General features: G+C 45.2%; 2 protein-coding genes across 7 annotated transcripts in view; one reads left to right on the top strand and one right to left on the bottom strand.

Annotated features, from left to right (window-relative positions):
• The window catches only part of LOC140395569 (archaemetzincin-2), a 213,487-nt gene that overhangs the window by 76,280 nt on the left and 116,028 nt on the right, over positions 1-21,179 (bottom strand). The window lies entirely within an intron of this gene.
• Positions 1-21,179, top strand: part of LOC140395567 (monocarboxylate transporter 7-like) — a 69,650-nt gene that overhangs the window by 17,967 nt on the left and 30,504 nt on the right. For 3 of the 4 annotated variants that reach the window (XM_072483503.1, XM_072483502.1, XM_072483506.1), the window contains one exon: positions 9,536-9,679. In XM_072483503.1, the coding sequence (XP_072339604.1) occupies positions 9,536-9,679 (144 nt within the window). Of the gene's footprint in view, positions 1-1,161; positions 1,291-9,535; positions 9,680-21,179 lie in introns of all 4 variants that reach the window. The other variant, XM_072483504.1, reaches the window with a different exon arrangement.

Below are 21,179 nucleotides of genomic sequence, written 5' to 3'. Positions count from 1 at the left end.
CAATGCTGGAAAGCCTCGCCCATTTTCTTTCTCCTCCCCAATTCATCACCTCAGCAATGAATTAGCCAAAACTGGCAAACATCAGTTGAAGTTGACATTCAATTTGGTTTTCTTGTTATGGAGCACTGCGGCTAGCAAGCTGCCAATCAAGCTAAGAGAATTCAGCCCATTTCAAAACAGGACAAAAATACTGTGGTTTGTGCTCTCCTCCAAGGCCAGTGGAGACAGATTAAGAAAGATACTTTTTGTCGAGGTGTAGACAAAAGTCGGCTGACAGCTTTTGAATGGCCTTTCTTTGGTTACTGTACAAAGCCTGGCAGTATTTTGATTGATCTTCATGTTAGAAAAAATGAGTAGGAAGGAAACTACGACTTGCAATCGATGACATAATAAAATCAAAATCGTGAATATTTGAAGGATCAAATAATAAGGACCAAGACCTATTAGTGTTTTGAAGTTTAAGTTACTGCCTTTTTTACTTTGCTCTAGAAATACTATAGGTCTTGATAAGTTATTGTTCTACTTGACATTCCATTGTAGATTTTAGGACACTTGTAATCTCCTGGTTAAACACTTTTTAAAATTAATTTTCTATCATTACTTCAGTGTCGACATGTTTTAAAATTTAATTTGGGGTGGAAGTTTTATGCTGTGAAATTCACAGCCTTTGACCCTGAAAGGGGAGTGGTGAGGTTGAAGGAGAGAGGGGAGTGGCAAACAAAACTGTTATCTATTGAAAAAACATGTCTATGATTTTGCAATTGGAAAATGAGGTCCATTTCTGGATAAGCTATTTTACTGATATGCATGGTTGTTAAATTTGTTCCACTATTATTTTAACGACAAAGATTAAAATCTCTATGTTTTGGGTGGGGGAGTCGGGGTGAGCGAGAAACCCCAAAGCATCTCCCCATTATTTCAATATGACCAAAGGGCTGCCCACCCAATGCATCAGGACATAGGAATATGAGCAGGCCATTAACTCCACCCACCTGCCGTGTTTCCAAGGCACTTGCTGCATACATTTGATAAGCTGTAATCTATCCATTCCAATGAAGACGGATTTAAAACCAATATGTATACCATTTCTGTACTAGATAGCTTGATGACATGGCAACTAACGTTTTATTTTTTTCTCTCTCATATTTTCTTCCACCTCAGTTATTTTCATCCCTTCCCCTCTTTAGGTCCACTGTTCCATTCACTCTACCCCAGAAGAGAAGGTGGACAGGCAATCTGCTCCCAGACCTCTAACAATGCCGCTCTGTAACTGGCTGCTTGGAGTCGTGCGTGAGTGGCCTGGAGGAGTGGTGTGCGTGTGAATGTGTTTGTGTTCCTTCTTTCCTCCATATTATGTACCCATCTTTCTCTGGTTTCTCTCAAACACTCTTGTGTTTCTGTAGATTGCCTCTGCTTGTGTATTTGTACTGTGGGAATCATAAACACAATCCTGCACTACACCATTTTCAGGACCACAATAGGAATCAGCTTCTGTCATCTACCATCAATCACTATCCCAAAATTACCACTATGGGAGTGGTGCTTCACTGCACGGTACTGACATTAGACTCAATAAAATCTAGTGATATCACCTATTAACTAGTACCAATGAGACAACTTTATTTGTGCATGCAAATGCCACCATAGACATTTGATTTTATATCCCAGCCCCACATATAATTAGGCATACAATTAATATTCCTCAAACTACTTTTTCACAATAGAGACACAAATGAGCAAGTTTGATGACCAGATAACACGGTGATAGTAATCTTACCAGCATCAAAACTAAAATAGCTTTGCATAGCATATTTTACCACTACCTTTTCTGTGACTTATTCCAATGTGATATTTTCCATCACTTCATTGTTTCTCCCCCCCCCCCCCCATTTCTTTAAGGGGCAATTTAGCATGGCCTGTTCACCTACCTTGCACATAATTTTGGGTTGTGGGGGTGAGACCCCCCACAGGCAGGCACGGGGAAGAAACTCCACACGGACAGCGGCCCGGGGCTGGGATCGAGCCTAGGTCCTCAGTGCCACGAGGCAGCAGTGCTAACCACTGTGCCACCATGCTGCCCCTTTGTTTCCATTACTTCATGAAGCCCATCAATCTTCTACTCCAATTTATTTGAGAAATTAATTCCCACAGTATCTAAAATTCTGCATGCTCAAAAGCTCGATTTCCGTAGTTGCTTTATATTGATTTCCTTCCCAGTCCTAACAAATCAATAGAACCTAAATATGCAAGATCGAGAAATTGCATCATGCACATCTAGGTGCTTTCCCCAAAGACCCCAAAGGGAGGGCAGGAAATCTACGAGACATTATTTACCCACCCCAGAAACATGGCTCGGGACTTTTTTAACATGCAAAAAATGAGCATTAAAAATAATTGAGGTCCCCACCTGCTTTAAGGCAGCCAACACCATTGTGGGCTGAACTCAGTATCCAGTGCCCCTGTAACAACAAAGTATCTTGCTGAATGTGGAGCCAGGAGGTATAGCAGTGCCCCTTCCAACCCCAAACTAAGGGATCATCTTGATTGCCACCATTCTTGATCATCCCCAACCCAAACAGACCCTGCTTTGTTTCACCTGCCCTCCATCTCCAACTGAACTTGTGGACCTTTCCCAAGGGCTACTGTGGCTCTAGCAATGGCTTCATTCCTCAACAGTCCTCTCTATTCTTTACCATAAGACTGAGTGCCACCTGCATCGTGTAGCAAATTAACATTATGGAAGATGCACCATTTCCTTAAACAGGAATAGTTTCCATGCATTCAGTGAAGAAATCTCTGTCTTTCTGATCATGTCTACCATCAAAATAAATTGGCTAAGATCCTACCTCCCATGTAACTCTGCACACATTGGAAAACACAGCACTGCAGAGACAATTCTATTCATTGGCCATCTTGCTGCACATTTCTCCTTTTTCAATCCATCAAATTTTACTTCATTTTGGCCTTCTAGAACGCGAGTTGTATTTCTAGCACTACACAATTTATGACACACACAAATGCGCCCTGCTACATTATTCCTTTTAAAGTTATCAACTTGTCAGAGTGGCGCAGTGGTTAGCAATGCTGCCTCACAGCACCGAGGGCCCGGGTTCGATCCCGGTCCTGGGTCATTGTCCGTGTGGAGTTTGCACATTCTCCCTGTGTCTGCATGGATCTCACCCCCACAAGCCAAAAATATGTGCAGAGTAGGTGAATTGGCCATGCTAAATTGCTCCTTAATTGGAAAAAATAAGTGGATACTCTAAAAGTATTAAAAAAAGATACCAATTTGTCCACCAGTTCTCCTGAAAGGTGTGCCCCATTCACTCAATTCTCCTTTTCTTTAATTCCTTGACTGTCATTTCTCCTTGATTCTTCTTGCAGTTGTGATTCACATACATTGTTTTTATTGTTGAATTTTGTTCATTAGCATTCATCACTCATAAAATTTAAGCAAGGAAAGTTTAAATTTCACCCCCCCCCCCCCCCGCCCGCCCTCCCTCCCCATCCTTTATCTGTATGTAATTTTAAAAATGCAAGCCACCGTCTCACGTGCACCCAAAAGTAATCTATACCTCTTTTATCTTTCATTTGCTGGCCTAGTCTTCTCTTTCCAACTGCCCCCCTCTACTACTATCCAGCCTGATATGGTCCACTGCCCAGCGCCATCCAAACTGTTACTAGCTTCTGCTGCCTTTTAATCTATATTTATTGTTTCCATTTTCTGCCATCTCTTCTTGACCATTCAGGGCTGTGGGGTGTGTGATGAAGGGGTGCTTTAAAGTTTTCATGCTTGGAAGCTTCAACCTTGGCTCTTTAAACTTTCATGGCCTGAAGGAATGCTAACAGTACTTTGTAATTATTTCAAAATCCTGTTGCATTGGTCTAGCAATTGAGGACCAAGCTTTTATGGAAGTTTGAAGAGCTGAGTCTGAACATCAGAAAGGTGTATTCAAGAACACAAAGCAGTCAGGAACAATGGACTGAGTTTTTAAAAAAAATCTCACCACCTGTGCATTGGTTACTTAACTGAGATTTATTCCTTGTTTAGCTCAGTTGGCTGGATAGCTGGTTTGTGATGTAGAGCAAGGCCAACGGCGCGGTTTCAATTCCCGTACCGGCTGAGGCCCCGCCTTCTCGACCGTGCCCCTCTCTTGGGGTGTGGTGATCCTCAGGTTAAATCACCACCACTCAGCTCTCCCCCTCAAAAGGAGAAAGCAGCCTATGGTCAACTGGGACTATGGTGACTTTACTTACTTTACTCCTTGTACAACAGCAGAAAGGATGAAACTAGGAAAAACCTAGGAGTCTTATTAAACTAAATACCTAACAAATGAGGAGAACAAAATACAACGCCAACAGAACCTGGTAGCTAAAATCGTTCAATACAAATAAGAGGAAGTTATGGCAAAACTGCAGAATGCTCTGGTGAGACTACACATTGAGATATGCATACAGTGCAGAGAAAAGCCACACTGTTGATCCCTCGTGCCAAAGGCCTGATTCATGATTTAGCAACTTGGGTTTTTCCATCTACAAATGATGCATCTGGGATAATATTGAGAATAGAAAAGTCCAGAATATTACTTTAAATTGTGAGAGTAGGACAAAGGGATACGAGTTAAAACGCGTACAAGGTAAATTTACACTGATGTTTGGAAATTTGTCACAGAAGAGACTTCCATGAGGAGTAATGAAGGCAACAACCACTGAATCTTTGAAAACCATTAGGATACAAAGACATGAATGAAAGCAAACTGATCAGTTTTTGGATGGAAGCATTAAAAAGGATCAAGTGCCCTTTCCCACTTTAATTGTTTCCACATTTTGTGATCTGAATATTGAATGATAGATGCCCAGGCTATTACAAAGCAGCCATCCACTAATGGATTTAGAGGTTAATCTATGCTTCTCACATGCTCTGCAAACTTTTTATTCCCTCAAAACATCTTTATTTATCCTCCTGCTTTCCACCAAGGTTTTCATTTTGCTTTCACAGTGCAACGTTAGAACAAAGGATTAGAATTTTGCCTCTATCCATGTGCAAGAAATAGTTAGTCATCTTTTCTAACAAGCCAAGTGAGCTGATTAGTAGAGTTCAAAACTCAACGTTTTCAGAAAAAATTGAACTCTTAAATTGACAACTCTTATGATATCGAACTGAGGGGAATTAAGGTCAAGTCTTGGTGAAATGGGTTACAGGGTGGGTGTTACCTGGACCAGAGCTCACAACGGTAACTTTAGAGAAATGTATTCTGTCTTTCACTTTTGTATAATCCTCATTTGATATGATTTACTTGTATTTAAATAATAAAACTTGCAGCAATATAGGAGGCCGAGATGTGAAGCTAATCAGAAAATAGGAGTTTCTCTGTAGCATTGACTGAAGATCTGGGGGGCACCAAACAAGAGGTACAACAAAACCTTGATGGGTAGGGATCTAATTTAGAAAGGGAGATTTCATTTATAAAAGAGGATGTAGTTGGTTGGACTTTGTTGTATCCTTGTATACAAATACATACACACAATTAAGCCAAATATCAAATATATTGCCTAAATCTATCCCCCTCTACGCAGGTCATAGATGTTTACAGCATGGAAACAGGCCTTTCGTCCCAGCTTGTCCATGGCGCCCAGTTTCTCTTACTAAAGTAATCCCACTTGCCCGCATTTGGCCCATACCCTTCTGTACTCGCCCTGCTCACGTTGTCTGCTTTTTAAAACACAAAATTGTACCCGGCTCTACCACTGCCTCTGGCAGCCTGTTCCAGATGCTCACCACCCTTTGTGTGAAGAAAATTCCCCTCTGATCTCTTTTGTATCTCTCTCCCCTCACCTTAAATCTATGCCCTTTAGTTCTAGACTCCTCTACCTTTGCAAAAAAGGTTTCTTACAATTACGATTACTCGGAAATCCTCTTCAAATTTGAACAAGATTTTCAGGCATACAGCCATTTTCTAGGATTAATTGCAGTTTTGAACATTTATCCTCACTGAGAAAGAACTGTGCTGCATTTTCTGTTTCCTCAAATGCTTTTTTTCTTATCAGTATAAATCACATTAAAAATTCCCCAATTTAAAGGTGGTGCAGTGGTTAGCACAGCTGCCTCATGGCACCGTGGTGCCAGTTTCGATCCCAGCTCTGGGTCACTGTCCGTGAGGAGTTTGCACATTCTCCCCGTGTTTCCGTGGGTTTCGCCCCCACAACCCAAAAATGTGCAGGATAGATGGATTGGCCACACTAAATTGCCCCTTAATTGGAAAAATGAATTGGTTACTCTTATAAAAAAAAAAATTAAAAAAAAATTTAATTCCCCAATGTTAGGTTGTTGAACTTGCTGTGCCAAATGTGCATGTGGGCTGTAAAATGCCTGAGGAAGAAATACCTGGTGCATTCTTTGCAGCCCCAATTATTAATGCTTATTTACAGTCAGCTCTACCTTTGGACAATTTTCAGGAAATTTAAGTGAAACAATACATTAACAGAGTGGTTGTATTTTCGGGATTAGACCATAGAGGAAATTCCTCCCAGGAATTTGTAATGGAAAAAGTCGATATGCAGTGTGTGCATATGTAAATTTTTTAGGATAATCAGAAACAGAAATATTTGTATACTCAGCTTAATGGTTGATTATTAAACATCTGAACAGTTCAGTGCACTGCAGTACTGTTTAGCAACATTCATTGCTGTGCAGGTATTTAAATATCTAGATCTTACACAAGACTGTAGACACTAACTATTTATGGGGTATTTTCTATAGTACTAAGCGTTTCAAAATATTTTAAGTGGGTGGGATGCTTTAAGGCGAGCGATGCCAGTGACAGACCACTTGCACTTGAATACCGATCCAATAATTTGGCCACACAGCATCTTTAAACACAGCACCTGTTTCTGCCAGTGATAGATTATTTTCACTTGAATACTGATCCAACTTGGCCACACGGCATCTTTGGTTTTGTAGCACCTGTTTCTCCAGTGCAAAACAGCCTCTTAAGCTTCCTGCATTGCGCAAGGTAAATGTGGTTTTAGGCACGCTAATGCCAAATGCAAAAGGCTTGAATGCAAGTCACAACTGGTTAATTGGTTTGCTGTTGCAAATGGGTAGGAGAAACAAGGGTGCTCAACACCGCCACTTGTTGCTGCAACCTCCGCCCCTGACCATTGTTTCCTTCAGTTTTTTTATAACCCTCCTATGTCACTTACCTTGGGGTTGCTGCTAGCACTGGTCCAGTCTTCAATCTCATGAACTTCATTTGGTGCACAATGGGCCTGGCCGTTTAAGTTGCACTCCGAGCCTCCTGCACTCAAAAATGGGCATGCCTAAATGTCTGGATCCAAGAATGAACACTTGCAGGCCAAGACATAGGCTAGAAATCTCTTTTTCATCAGTTTGCTTTCATTCTAGTCTTGAACAAGCACAGTTATACAATTTTTTAGATTGCAAAATATGTCAACTAGGAAGTATTTTATGCTACAGGAATTGGCAGACAAGTTGAGATTCCCCTATCTGATTACACACTTAATCCTTACAGTTTTACTGTTTCATGTACTTTTTAATTTGACAAATGTCACTTAAATATATGAAGCAAAAGTAGAACATTTCATACTACCATGTACTAATAAAAATAAAGTTGCTTGTTATACAACCATGAATAGCACTGTACTTTGCAGACTTACTACTATTGGCTACAGCATGGTATTTCGTTGCGTGTGTTCAAACCATGTGGGGAAGCACTTGGCTACTTCTCAAATGGCATGAGATTGATAACACAGCAGAGTGGGTGAACGGAATCTTCAATTCACCACTTCATTATTGCATATGTTGCTCTCCCAGCACTCATGTATGAACTAGAAATTATTCTAGGACTTCAGCCCCATTTTTAATTTTAATAATTTCATTGAAAAACTTAATGATCGCTCATCTTCAAAGCAAGACAGATCTGCACGCCTCTTAAAGTATGCTTCAAATGTCACAGCTGTCAGTCTATCTGGAAGTGAATGCAAACAAGTTATGTTCCACAGATGTGCTGACAAGTCAGTCACCACTGCTCTCTGTGAACACAGCTTTCTTGAAATAGGTCTTAACGGTGGTGGAGGGACTATTAACCAAGACTTTCTATTGAAGACTGACAATTCAGCAATTAAACTGTTTTGTTTGTACTAAATGTGTCCCTATCTCTTTCTCCAATTACTTTTAAAGAAAAGTCTACTCTCTATATAGTTTTAAATTTTCAGATAAATATCAAGATGCTCTGAAGTTACACTTGATAATAGGGAGGGAAGTGCAGATCAGTATTAGTAAGTCTGTCTCCGTCACAAGATTGTGATGATGTCTTTTCTGATCTTATTACCTTGTAAAGCAGCTACTTATTCACTACCACAACTGATACAGTGGCAATGGAGGCATGTCTTTTTTTAATATTTAAGTTGTGACTTTTCTATTTTTATTTACACTGGGCTCTATTTTTTAAATCACTAGATGGGCGGTTTGTATAGACTATAACCAGGATTGCTAGGGAAAATAATCTAGTTATATTGGAATGATCATCTTTCTCCTCTTCATTAAATCTTAAGTATCTACAACTTAATCTGTCTCCATGCTTTTCCACTGCAGACATCTTTTGTACTGTATTGTTGCTTTTACATAATTATTGATCCAAGGTTTCCTAGCAGTTGGACCATTCACTGAAGATACTCAAGTCCTTGCCAAATAGTACTGGTGTTATCACTAGCACGATTTGTGATTTATATTACACTAATTGTACCCAAAGCAATACGCTTTTGTTATCTTGTTACACGTCTCGTGTAATACCTGTAATTCATTTCAAATTGCTCTGAGAACTACCGACTACCAGTAAAAGACCGATAACCAACTTCGTGTAATACAGCTTAAAAGTACTCCAAACTTAACCCAAATTGGGAATATAAAACTTAATCTATTTGTACTGCTGATTGTTATTTCAGTTCAACGGTTCAAGGGTACTTCATTGAAATCCTAGTGACAACACTTCCATGGAGAGCATTTCTCCATTGTGTCTCCTCTTTCACTTCTGTATGTTACTTGGATTCTCTCCAACACCCATTTTCATTCATCAATTTACTCGCTGTAGTTCCTTATGAATCTTGAAACCTGTGAGTGAGAGATGCTGAATTCTCCAGCATTTTATTCCTGTGGCTTATTCCCTTTCTAATGGCTTATACTTTTCATTTGTGGTTAGGTCTTTCTTATTTGCGACATAACAACTTGCAAATGAAATTGTGCAGGAAAGGTGCTTCCATTACAATAGTAGCAAACCACCCTATTGTCACAGAGAATACCAAGTACATGAAGGGGCCATACACAAATAGTTGGTCAGGTCATGCAACATAGTCTTCTGCACATTAATCAGTTTATGCGAACAGATATATAATATAAAGCCAGATTTATATTCTATAGAATGAACGCTTGGGAGCTTGAACTATTAAATAATTAACCAAACTGCAGTTAAGCAGTACGATATATATTTGTGCTGATATTGTTTTTCTTTCTTTACAGCACCACTTTCCACAATACTAAGTAACCACTTTGGCTATCGCCCAGTCGTGATGCTTGGTGGATTGCTCGTTAGTATGGGAATGGTGGCAGCATCGTTTGCACAGGCAATTGTAGAAATGTACCTTGCCATTGGAGTAGTCTCAGGTAATTGCTCTTCCTACTGTTCAATCCATATAATATTTCAAAGGATTGGAGCAGACAAACCTGGGAACACTTTATATTCTTAATTTAATTCCAAAACGTGTGAATTTTCTGTCAATACAATTCCAAAACTGATTGTAACTTTTTGATGCTAAGTGTTCTACTTCTACAAAGGTCCAGAAAATGCTACCTAAATCAGAGAATACTATAATTATTTATATTTAACTCTGGTTTGTTTCATTTTACTTTCACCTTTAATTTTCTTATTTACATTTCCCACATAAATTCATCCTTTTCTAATCGAGAAGATGGATAGCTAACTTATGCTCAGGCCTTTACCAATCCCAACCTTGAACCAGCTAGTAGAAGGTAAACTACATCAACTTTACCGAGAGGAATTCCTAGGGTGGAATTTTCCCAGAAAAGGTCAAAGTGCTAATTACGACTCGCAGACCGGGCAGCGCGATCCACACCACAATCTTTAGGCACGGGGGGGGGGGGGATTTCTCCATGTGAAAAATGGCACGCCGGAGGCGCAAATTGTCTGATTTGTCTGCCCCAGGGGTCATCTGAGCACTTCAATGAAGGGGGTGTTGCATTTAAACAGCTCCAAAGTGCTTGCTGTCATTCAAGCCAAGAGAATGGCATCAAGGAAGCCTGCGTAATTCATGGAGGCGGCCCCCTCACCCGTATGCCAGATGCCATGGAGGAGAGATGGGCCACAATATATCCTCCAACAAGATGCCGAATCCCACCTGGGAGACGGTTGCAGCACAGGTCCGTGCCAGCAGCGTGCACAAGAGGGCATTGCCACAAGAAGATGAACGACTGACTCTGTTCTGCCAAGGTAAGTGCTCCCTGTATCCTCTCTGCACTTCGTCTTGTCGTCACCTCTCGGAATCTCATCTCGATCCCACTTACCACCCACCTAGCAGGGCCCCAGCAGCTGACTTCCCACAAGTTTCCTACACCCAGGGCGGCATGCTGGCACAGTGGTTAGCACTGCTGCCTCATGGTGCCGAGGACCCCGGTTCAATCCTGGTCCGGGCTCACTATCCGTGTGGAGTTTGCACGTTCTCCCCGTGTCTGCATGGGTCTCAGCCTCACAACCCAAAGATGTGCAGGGTAGGTGGATTGGCCATTCTAAAATTGCCCCTTAATTGGGGGGAAAAAACGTTTCCTCACAAAGGGCAGCACACTAGCACAGTTGCTTCAAAGCTCCTGGGTCCCAGGTTCGGTTCCAGGCTTTGGTCGCTGTCTGTGCGGAGTCTGCATCTTCTCCCCGTGTCTGTGTGGGTTTCCTCCGGGTGCTCCGGTTTCTCCCACAGTCCAAAGATGTGCAGGTTCGGTGGATTGGTCATGCTAAATTGCCCTTCGTGTCCAAAAAGGTTGGGTGGAGTTACGTGGATAGGGTGGAGGTGTGGGCCTGGGTAAGGTGCTCTTTACAAGGGCCAGTGCAGACTTGATGGGCCGAATGGCCTCCTCCTGCACTGTAAATTCTATGCTTCTACACCCCCAACACCCCTCCTCTTCAGAACCCATCCCTGCTTATGTGCAGTGCCCACACATGCCAAGCATCACTGACATCTGACCCGCTAGGCAGTGAGCTCACATACCCCAATAGTGTTCGTGCAGAATATGCTTGAGCAAGAGAAGACAGGTGGTGGGTGGGATCCCGAGCTGAAGATCCTGATTATTTTTGAGGGGAGGAGCAGGAGTGGGCCTGTGCTGAGTGAAGTGGGCCTGCGAGAGAAAAGGAAGGAGCCACTGTACGTTCATCCAATGACCAATCTCAACTGAGTTCTGCTTATCTCAGACCATTGACATGGCCATGTACGAATATCACATTCCTTTCCTTGCAGAAACATCACCTGATCATCCACCATCCACCCTTGACACGACCTCGGAAGAGATTTTGGAGGATGACACTATGAAGCGTCACAGCCATCACACGCGCCATTCACCAGCACGGAGACACAGGCAGGCTCGGGATCACAATTTGTGAGCACCACACTGATGCACGTCCAGTGGAGGCAGGAACGTCCCAAGGATTGTACAGTCGGAGGTCTGCTGGATCCCAGGACTCAGCTGTGCTTCAGCCAGGTGCCGTGCCTCTGGACACGTTCTTCCCTCAGTTGCCTGAGATGCAAAAGTAAAGTTGGGAATACAAGGAGGGAGTGTTAGTGACACTCCTGCAACTGCAAGGCCAAATGGAAGACCCAAAGCCTTCTGTCGTAGGAGATGGTGCCGGCAATGCATGGAACCCAAACCAACCCTGCAAGGATGGTGTCTGCAGTGGTAAGTGTGGAGCATGAGGTCAGATCCATGGCAGGAGAACTCTGAAGCAGGGCTCTGTCCTTGAGGTCCATGGCTGTGGGCTTCTGGAGCTCAGTCCAGCTGCTCCTCCATCCCATGAGGGCCCCAGGGTAGACCAGAGAGAGAAGGATCCTCTGGTGCACAACCTGGGGTCTTCCATCTAGAAGATCTGGAGGGTGCCCAGCAAATCTGAATCCCCCCTTCCTGAGACTGGCACAACTAATGCACAGTGGGCAGAACAGGGTGATACTACAACACCAGTACCACCTGTAAGCCGGGGCCCTCTAGGAAGGGTGAGGTTAGGCACTAGTAGTTGGGGGGCATTGCCATTTGTCACCTTCTCGAGGCGGAATCTTCAACGGCAGATGGTGTCGGAAAGCTTCCTGAAGGAAAGCCGATTCAGGCCCTTGGTCTTCTTCGGCGCCTTCGTGTCCCCTTCATGGCTGGTGTGGCCTCCGGACCCTGATCCTGCCCTGCAGCCCCCTGGTCTTGTCCTGCAGGATCTTCCATCGGAGCTGCTGCGCATTGCTGCTGGTGTCTGTGCTCCTCCAGTGCAATGATTATTAAGGTAGCCAGTTCCATTGCCTCCATCCAGATATCGCTCGGAATCCTGCATGGATGAGAGAGAAGGTCAGGTTGCTGTTGCAGCTGCTGACCATCGTTATCTCCTCTCACCCATTGGCCTTCCTGACCTGGAAACAGACGGTCCCAGAAGCTCGCCAACAGCCATTGCACAATGACAGCTCAGGTGTCCTCCCATTGCCAGTCCATAACTGGCCACGGCCTATGCCTTTGCCCATTTAGACTCGCCTGAACCCCCCATCTGGGTTTCCCCTCCCTTCAGCTCACTACCACTGGGGGTTCTTACAAGAGAGTCCTCACAGAGGGTCATGTGCTCCCTCATCCCAATAGTCCACTGTCAACTGCTCACCTTGCGGGAGCTGCTAGATGCTGACTGGCAGGCATTGCGGTCCCAGCAGAGAAGCAATGCCATTGCCTCTTGATCTGAAGGAAACCCTAATCTGGTAGACCCTTACTTAGTCTTCTTTGGCACCTTTATGCCCCCTGCATGGCTGGTGCGGCCTCCGGACCCTGATCCTCCCCTGCAGACCCCTGGTCTGGTCCTGCATACCACCATGCTTTGAGCCCTGAACCCTGGGGATTCATCCCATTCCTTGACTCTGAGACTGTGGGGAGATGACATTGCTCAGGGTTAACTCTTGATGGCCAATTAGTATCATGCCCATGAGCCTCAGGTATGTTAGAGGCCACAATTGCGTTCACTTCAGGAAGAGGCAGAGCTAATAGGCATTCTTCTTACACATGCTGCATACTTCAGAGATCTCATTGCTCTCATGCCTCAACACTTAAGCCTCCTGGAAAGCTACTCTATATGTTGAGGCCCCCCCACCATCCCCAGGGTGGGCACCGTGTTGCTTTCCTATTTTTAGGATCACCCCCACCCATCCCCAGAGTCTCCTGCCACAGACTGTATACTCACACAGCACTGAAAACAGACTCCAGGACCACCGACACCAACCCCAGCCCGCTGCGCGAGTACAATCTTGGGCCCCCCACACACCGTTCTTCCTCTCGGAGGTCGTGGCGCCTGGATCCCATTTTTAAAAAGCAGTAGTAATGTGCGCTGGCATGACGCCACGCCTGGTGGGGAGGAAGATTCAATGAGGACTGAAGATGTGATGTTAACCCCATTAAGTATATGCTAAAGGATTGATGTTAATCAGGTTTGTGCCCTTCCTGGGCGTGAACCTGATTGCATCATCGGAGAGGACCTGGGAAGACTGCGTTCCAAAATCTCACCGTCGCAAATCCCATTTCTAACCTCTCGCAATATTTAGTGGCCATGACTGGATTCGCGCTCGCAGCTAACGGACCTGCTAAATTGCACCACTAACCTTCATGTGACATGTTTCTCCTGCCCATCATTCTCCCCCCCCCCCCCCCCCCCCCCCCCCCGTTGCCCAAAACCTCCCTATGGGAAATTCCTGATTCTAGTCATACTATGTGAGAGGGAAAAATAATGCACATGTTTGAAAACTATCCGAGCTGTATCAAGGACACTGTAATGCCATAATGCTGCTTTCTTTTAATATTGGTCAGCATTAATCATGTAATATTAGCATTTATAGAGCAGCAAATCCTGTATTTTAGAACTTGCCAAAAAAGATAGCAGCTCAACCGGTACTGAAGTCGTCTTGAGGGGAAAAAGACAAGCAGATCTAAATTACTTCTATTAGGCTTGAAGTACCAGGGATTACAGAGAAGATTCCTTGACTCTGGCACCCAGGTTTCCTCTAAGTGGAAATGCAAGTGTTGCAACTGCAGATAAAATTATAACATAAGAATTCAATGTCAAGCACTGACTAGATCATCATTACTTAACAGAACATAAGAGAATGTGCAGGAGAAGGTTCACATGAATATACCCATTGTCCTGCTGGAAACCTTGCTCACTTCTTCCCCAAGGCAAATCCTCATATCCTTCCATCTATTGTCCTATTCTCAATACTTTCTACAAAAGTTGCTCTTTGTTCTCAGATTTTCATTCATCTTAAATTCTGGTTGAATCATTGATTGCAGTTAGTACTTGCGCAGTCGTCACATTAGTGATGTTGCCTCCATTATAAACATTGGTTTGAAAAAATTCAATGTAGTTTGTCATTTATCTCCTTTGCTAAGCTGTGGGACTGTGTACTTGTGAATGTCCTGCCATCCTATGAGTTTCTACCAAAATTAAACCTATGGCATTTCCAATATTTCATAGATTATCATAGAATTTACAGTGCAGAAGGAGGTCATTCGGCCCATCGAGTCTGCACCGGCTCTTGGAAAGAGCACCCTACCCAAGGTCAACACCTCCACCCTATCCCCATAACCCAGTAACCCCACCCAACACTAAGGGCAATTTTGGACACTAAGGGCAATTTATCATGGCCAATCCACCTAACCTGCACATCTTTAGACTGTGGTAGGAAACCGGAGCGCCCGGAGGAAACCCATGCACACACGGGGAGGATGTGCAGACTCCGCACAGACAGTGACCCAAGCCGGAATCGAACCGGGGACCCTGGAGCTGTGAAGCAATTGTGCTGTCCACAATGCTACCGTGCTGCCCTATACTGTAGTTGGTCATTTAGGGCAGCACGGTAGCACAGTGGTTAGAACAGTTGCTTCACAGCTCCGGGGTCCCAGGGTCGATTCCCAGCTTGGGTCACTGTCTGTGCGGAGTCTGCACATTTTCCCCGTGTCTGCGTGGGTTTCCTCCGGGTGCTCCGGTTTCCTCCCACAGTCCAAAGATGTGCAGGATAGGTGGATTGGCCATGATAAATTGCCCTTCGTGTCCAAAAAGGTGAGGTGGGGTTACTGGGTAACGGGGATAGGGTGGAGGCATGGGCTTAAGTAGGCTGCTCTTTCCAAGAGCCGTGCAGACTCGATGGGCCGAATGGCCTCCTTCTGCACTGTAAATTCTATGATAATTCCTCCTCTTCTGTTAAGTCAAAGATGCCTTGGGACTCTGTATTCTTTCTGTTTCCTCTCCATATCATAACTTCCATTTAGCATTTGTTTTTGCTCAAATGTTTTTGCTGACTGTTCTATTCTATTTTTAAAAAATTTATTTCAAGGCTAAATCAATATCTTGATTTTCTGTGGTGCCCTTCAAAAGGGCAAAGAGATTCTTGTTTCTTTTGACACCTTTAAAAACATAGTTTCTCAATAATAATCTTTATTACTGTCACAAGTAGGCTTACATTAACATAGAATTTTACATAGAATTTACAGTGCAGAAGGAGGCCATTCAGCCCAGCACCGGCTCTTGGAAAGAGCACCCTACCCAAGGTCCACACCTCCACCCTATCCCCATAACCCAGTAACCCCACCCAACACTTAAGGGCAATTTTAGCATGGCCAATCCACCTAATCTGCACATCTTTGGACTGTGGGAGGAAACCGGAGCACCCGGAGGAAACCCACGCACACACGGGGAGGATGTGCAGACTCCGCACAGACAGTGACCCAAGCCGGAATCGAACCTGGGATCCTGGAGCTGTGAAGCAATTGTGCTATCCACAATGCTACCGTGCTGCAATGAAGTTACTGTGGAAATTCCCTAGATGCCACATTCTGGTGCCTGTTAGGGTACATTGAGGAAGAATTCAGAATGTCCAATTCACCTAACAAGCACATCTTTTGGGACATGTGGGAGGAAACCGGAGCACCCGGAGGAAACCCACGCGGACACGGGGAGAGCGTGCAAGACTCCGCACAGACAGTGATCCAAGCCAGGAATCGAACCTGGGACCTGGCGCTGTGAAGCAACAGTGCTAACCACTGTGCTACCGTGCCGCCCTTCAGGCCTCCTTTAAATTCAAACAACTGCTAAAATGTTTCACCTCAAATTTCACCCTCCATTCTTTCTTCCTTTGAAAGTCCTTGCCTACCCGTTCAGATATTATTCTGAGAAAATAAACTCCAACCAATCTGAACCCTGACAAAGAGGGGACCGGAAATTCAAAAACCAAAAGGAAAGTTTTTGATTTCTTCTTTCTGCCATTCACCTTTGAAAGGAAGTTGAATGAACGTAGATAATGAGAAAGTAGTTTTGTACTCTCCTGGGAGATGAGGTGGTTCAGCTGCTGACGGCGGGGGAGAAGAGAGAAAGAGTGTGGAAGGGCAATAGTGGGGGGCGGGATTTATTAGAGAGGACAGTAAATAGGCACTTCTGTGGCTGTAGACGTGACTCCAGGATGGGGTGTTGCCTCCCAGGTGCCAGAGTCAAGGATGTCACGGAGGGCTGCAGGGCATTCTGAAGGTGGAAGGTGAACAACCAGAGGTCGTGGTCCAATGACATAGGAAGAAAGAGAAATGAAGTCCTGTAAGCAGACTTTAGGGAGTTGGTAGGAAATTGAAAAGCAGGACTTCAAAGGCAGTAATCTCCAGATTACTCCCCAGACCACACAATAGTGTGTATAGGAAGAGAATGATAGAGCAGATGAATGAGTGGCTGGAGAGATGGGTGCAGGAGAGAGGGCTTTAGATTTTGGGGGCTTCGTGACCATTTCTGGAGGAAGTGGGCCTGATGACTTACATCGGAACAGGACGAACATCCTCGCAGGGAGGTTTGCTAGTGCTGTTGGGGTGGACTTAAATTAAATTGGCATGGGGGATGGGTTCCTGACAAGTAGTTCAGGAGGGAGAGAAGCTGAAATGGAATTAGAAGTGAAAACGGCAGTAAGTTTGAGTCCAAAAAGCAGAGGAACATAGGCTAGATAAGAAAGAAGTGAGTCTAGCAAGGCTAAATGGACTATATTTTAATGAAAGGAACCTGAGGTATAAGACCGACCGATGAGCTGAGGGCACAGAATGGACACATGAGAGTATGATAGTTTTTTTTAAATAAAATATTTTATTAAAAATTTTTGGCCAACCATCACAGTACATTGTGTATCCTTTACACAGTAATATAACAATATAAATAACAATGGCCAGTTTTATAAACAAGAAATAAATAATATATAAACAAAAACAAAACTAAATGGCAACTGCCTTGTCCCAGATAAATATTCTCCAAAAATATGTTTTAACAGTCCAATATACAATTATCTATAACAACAACCTATACATATTATACTTATATATTAACATCCCTGAGAATCCCTCTGGTTCCTCCCTCCCCCCCCCCCCCCCACCCTGGGCTGCTGCTGCTGTCTTCTTCTTTTCCATTCCCTCTATCTTTCTGTGAGGTATTCGACGAACGGTTGCCACCGCCTGGTGAACCCTTGAGCCGATCCCCTTAGGACAAACTTAATCCGTTCCAGCTTTATAAACCCTGCCATGTCATTTATCCAGGTCTCCACACCCGGGGGCTTGGCTTCCTTCCACATCAACAGTATCCTGCGCCGGGCTACTAGGGACGCAAAGGCCAAAACATCAGCCTCTCTCGCCTCCTGCACTCCCGGCTCTTCTGCAACCCCACATATAGCCAACCCCCAGCTTGGTTCGACCTGGACCCCCACTACCTTCGAAAGCACCTTTGTCACCCCCACCCAAAACCCCTGTAGTGCCGGACATGACCAGGACATGTGGGTGTGATTCGCTGGGCTTTTCGAGCATCTCACACACCTATCCTCTACTCCAAAAAATTTGCTAAGCCGTGTTCCAGTCATATGCGCCCTGTGTAACACCTTAAATTGTATCAGGCTTAGCCTGGCACACGAGGACGATGAGTTTACCCTACTTAGGGCATCAGCCCACAGCCCCTCCTCAATCTCCTCCCCCAGCTCTTCTTCCCATTTCCCTTTCAGCTCGTCTACCATAATCTCCCCTTCGTCTCTCATCTCCCTATATATGTCTGACACCTTACCGTCCCCCACCCATGTCTTTGAGATCACTCTGTCCTGCACCTCCTGCGTCGGGAGCTGCGGGAATTCCCTCACCTGTTGCCTCGTAAAAGCCCTCAGTTGCATATACCGGAATGCATTCCCTTGGGGCAACCCATATTTTTCGGTCAGCGCTCCCAGACTTGCAAACGTCCCATCTACAAACAGATCTCTCAATTGTGTTACTCCTGCTCTTTGCCATGTTCAAATCCCCCATCCATTCTCCCCGGAGCAAACCTATGATTATTTCTTATCGGGGACCACACCGAGGCTCCCATCTTTCCCCTATGCCGTCTCCATTGCCCCCAAATTTTCAGAGTAGCCACCACCACCGGGCTTGTGGTGTATTTCTTCGGTGAGAATGGCAACGGCGCCGTCACCATGGCTTGTAGGCAAGTCCCCCTACAGGACGCCTTCTCCAATCTCTTCCACGCCGCTCCCTCCTCTTCTCCCATCCACTTACATACCATTGAGATGTTGGCGGCCCAGTAGTACTCACTCAGGCTCGGTAGCGCCAGCCCCCCCCTATCCCTACTACGCTGCAAAAATCCCTTCCTTACTCTCCTGGGTCTTCCCGGCCCACACAAAACTCATGATACTCTTCTCAATCCTTTTGAAAAAAGTCTTCGTGATCACCACCGGGAGGCACTGAAACACAAAGAGGAATCTCGGGAGGACCACCATTTTAACCGCTTGTACCCTCCCTGCCAGTGACAGGGATACCATGTCCCATCTCTTGAAGTCCTCCTCCATCTGTTCCACCAACCGCGTTAAGTTTAACCTATGCAATGTACCCCAATTCTTGGCTATCTGGATCCCCAAGTAGCGAAAGTCCCTTGTTACCTTCCTCAGCGGTAAGTCCTCTATTTCTCTGCTCTGTTCCCCTGGATGCACCACAAACAGCTCACTTTTCCCCATGTTCAGCTTATATCCTGAAAATTCTCCAAACTCCCCAAGTATCCGCATTATCTCTGGCATCCCCTCCGCCGGGTCCGCCACATACACCAATAAATCGTCCGCGTAAAGAGATACCCGGTGTTCCTCTCCTCCCCTGAGTACTCCCCTCCACTTCCTGGAACCCCTCAATGCTATTGCCAGGGGCTCAATCGCCAGTGCAAACAATAATGAGGACAGAGGACATCCCTGCCTCGTCCCTCTATGGAGCCGAAAATACGCAGACCCCCGTCCATTCGTGACCACGCTCGCCATCGGGGCCCTATACAGCAGCTGTACCCATCTAATATACTCATCTCCAAAGCCAAATCTCCTCAACACCTCCCAAAAATAATCCCACTCCACTCTATCAAATGCTTTCTCGGCATCCATCGCCACCACTATTTCCGCTTCCCCCTCTGGTGGGGGCATCATCATTACCCCTAGCAGCCTCCGTATATTCGTATTCAGCTGTCTCCCCTTCACAAACCCAGTTTGGTCCTCATGGACTACCCCCGGGACACAATCCTCTATCCTCATTGCCATTACCTTGGCCAGAATCTTAGCGTCTACATTTAGGAGGGAAATAGGTCTATAGGACCCGCATTGCAGCGGGTCTTTTTCCTTCTTTAGGAGAAGCAATATCGTTGCCTCCGACATAGTCGGGGGCAGCTGTCCCCTTTCCTTCGCCTCATTAAAGGTTCTCATCAGTATCGGGGCAAGCAAGTCCACATATTTCCTATAAAATTCGACTGGAAATCCATCCGGTCCCGGAGCCTTCCCCGCCTGCATACTCCTAATTCCTTTCACTACTTCCTCTATCTCGATCTGTGCTCCCAGTCCCACCCTCTCCTACTCCTCCACCTTAGGAAATTCCAGCCGGTCCAGGAAGCACATCATTCTCTCCTTCCCATCCGGGGGCCGAGCTTCGTATAATCTTTTATAGAATGCCTTGAATACTCCATTCACTCTCTCCGCTCCCCGCTCTATCTCTCCTTCCTCATCCCTCACTCCCCCTATTTCCCTCGCTGCTCCCCTTTTCCTCAATTGATGGGCCAGCAACCTGCTCGCCTTCTCCCCATACTCATACTGTACACTCTGTGCCTTCCTCCACTGTGCTTCTGCAGTACCCGTTGTCAGCAAGTCAAATTCTACGTGTAACCTTTGCCTTTCCCTGTATAGTCCCTCCTCCGGTGCCTCTGCATATTGCCTGTCCACCCTCAGAAGTTCTTGCAGCAACCGCTCCCGTTCCCTACTCTCCTGCTTTCCTTTATGTGCCCATATTGATATCAGCTCCCCTGTATGATATAGTTATGACTGAGACTTGGCTGAAAGATGGGCAGGATTGGTAGCTCAACATTCTTGGTTATAAGGTATCAGACGAGATAGTGCGGGGGATAGAAGAGGAGGGGGTTGCAATATTTATCAAGGAATTAATTATAGCAGTGAGGAAGATATCCTGTAAGATCATCAAATGAGGCCATATGGGTAGAAGTTTGGAACACAAAAGGGGCAAACACGCTGTTGGATGTGTACTATAGGCCCCCAAACAGTCAGGGAGAGATAGAGAATTAAATATGTAATCACATTTCACAAATGGTTAGCACTGCTGCCTCACAGCGCCAGGGACCCGGGTTCAATTCTGGCCTTGGGTGACTGTCTTTGTGGAGTTTTCACTTTCTCCCCGTGTCTGCATGGGTTTCCTCTGGGTGCTCCCGTTTCCTCCCACAGTCCAAAGATCTGCAGGTTAGGAGGACTGGCCATACTAAATTGCCCCTTAGTATTCAGGGATGTACAGGTTAGGTGGGGTTAGGAATGGGCCTGGGTAGGGTGCTCTTTCAGAGGGTCGGTGCAGA

The sequence above is a fragment of the Scyliorhinus torazame genome, chromosome 18, assembly GCF_047496885.1.
Source record: "Scyliorhinus torazame isolate Kashiwa2021f chromosome 18, sScyTor2.1, whole genome shotgun sequence".
NCBI classification, from domain to species: Eukaryota; Metazoa; Chordata; class Chondrichthyes; order Carcharhiniformes; family Scyliorhinidae; genus Scyliorhinus; species Scyliorhinus torazame.
Note: the sequence above shows the minus strand (reverse complement) of the source record. Positions and strands in the feature narration are given on the sequence as shown.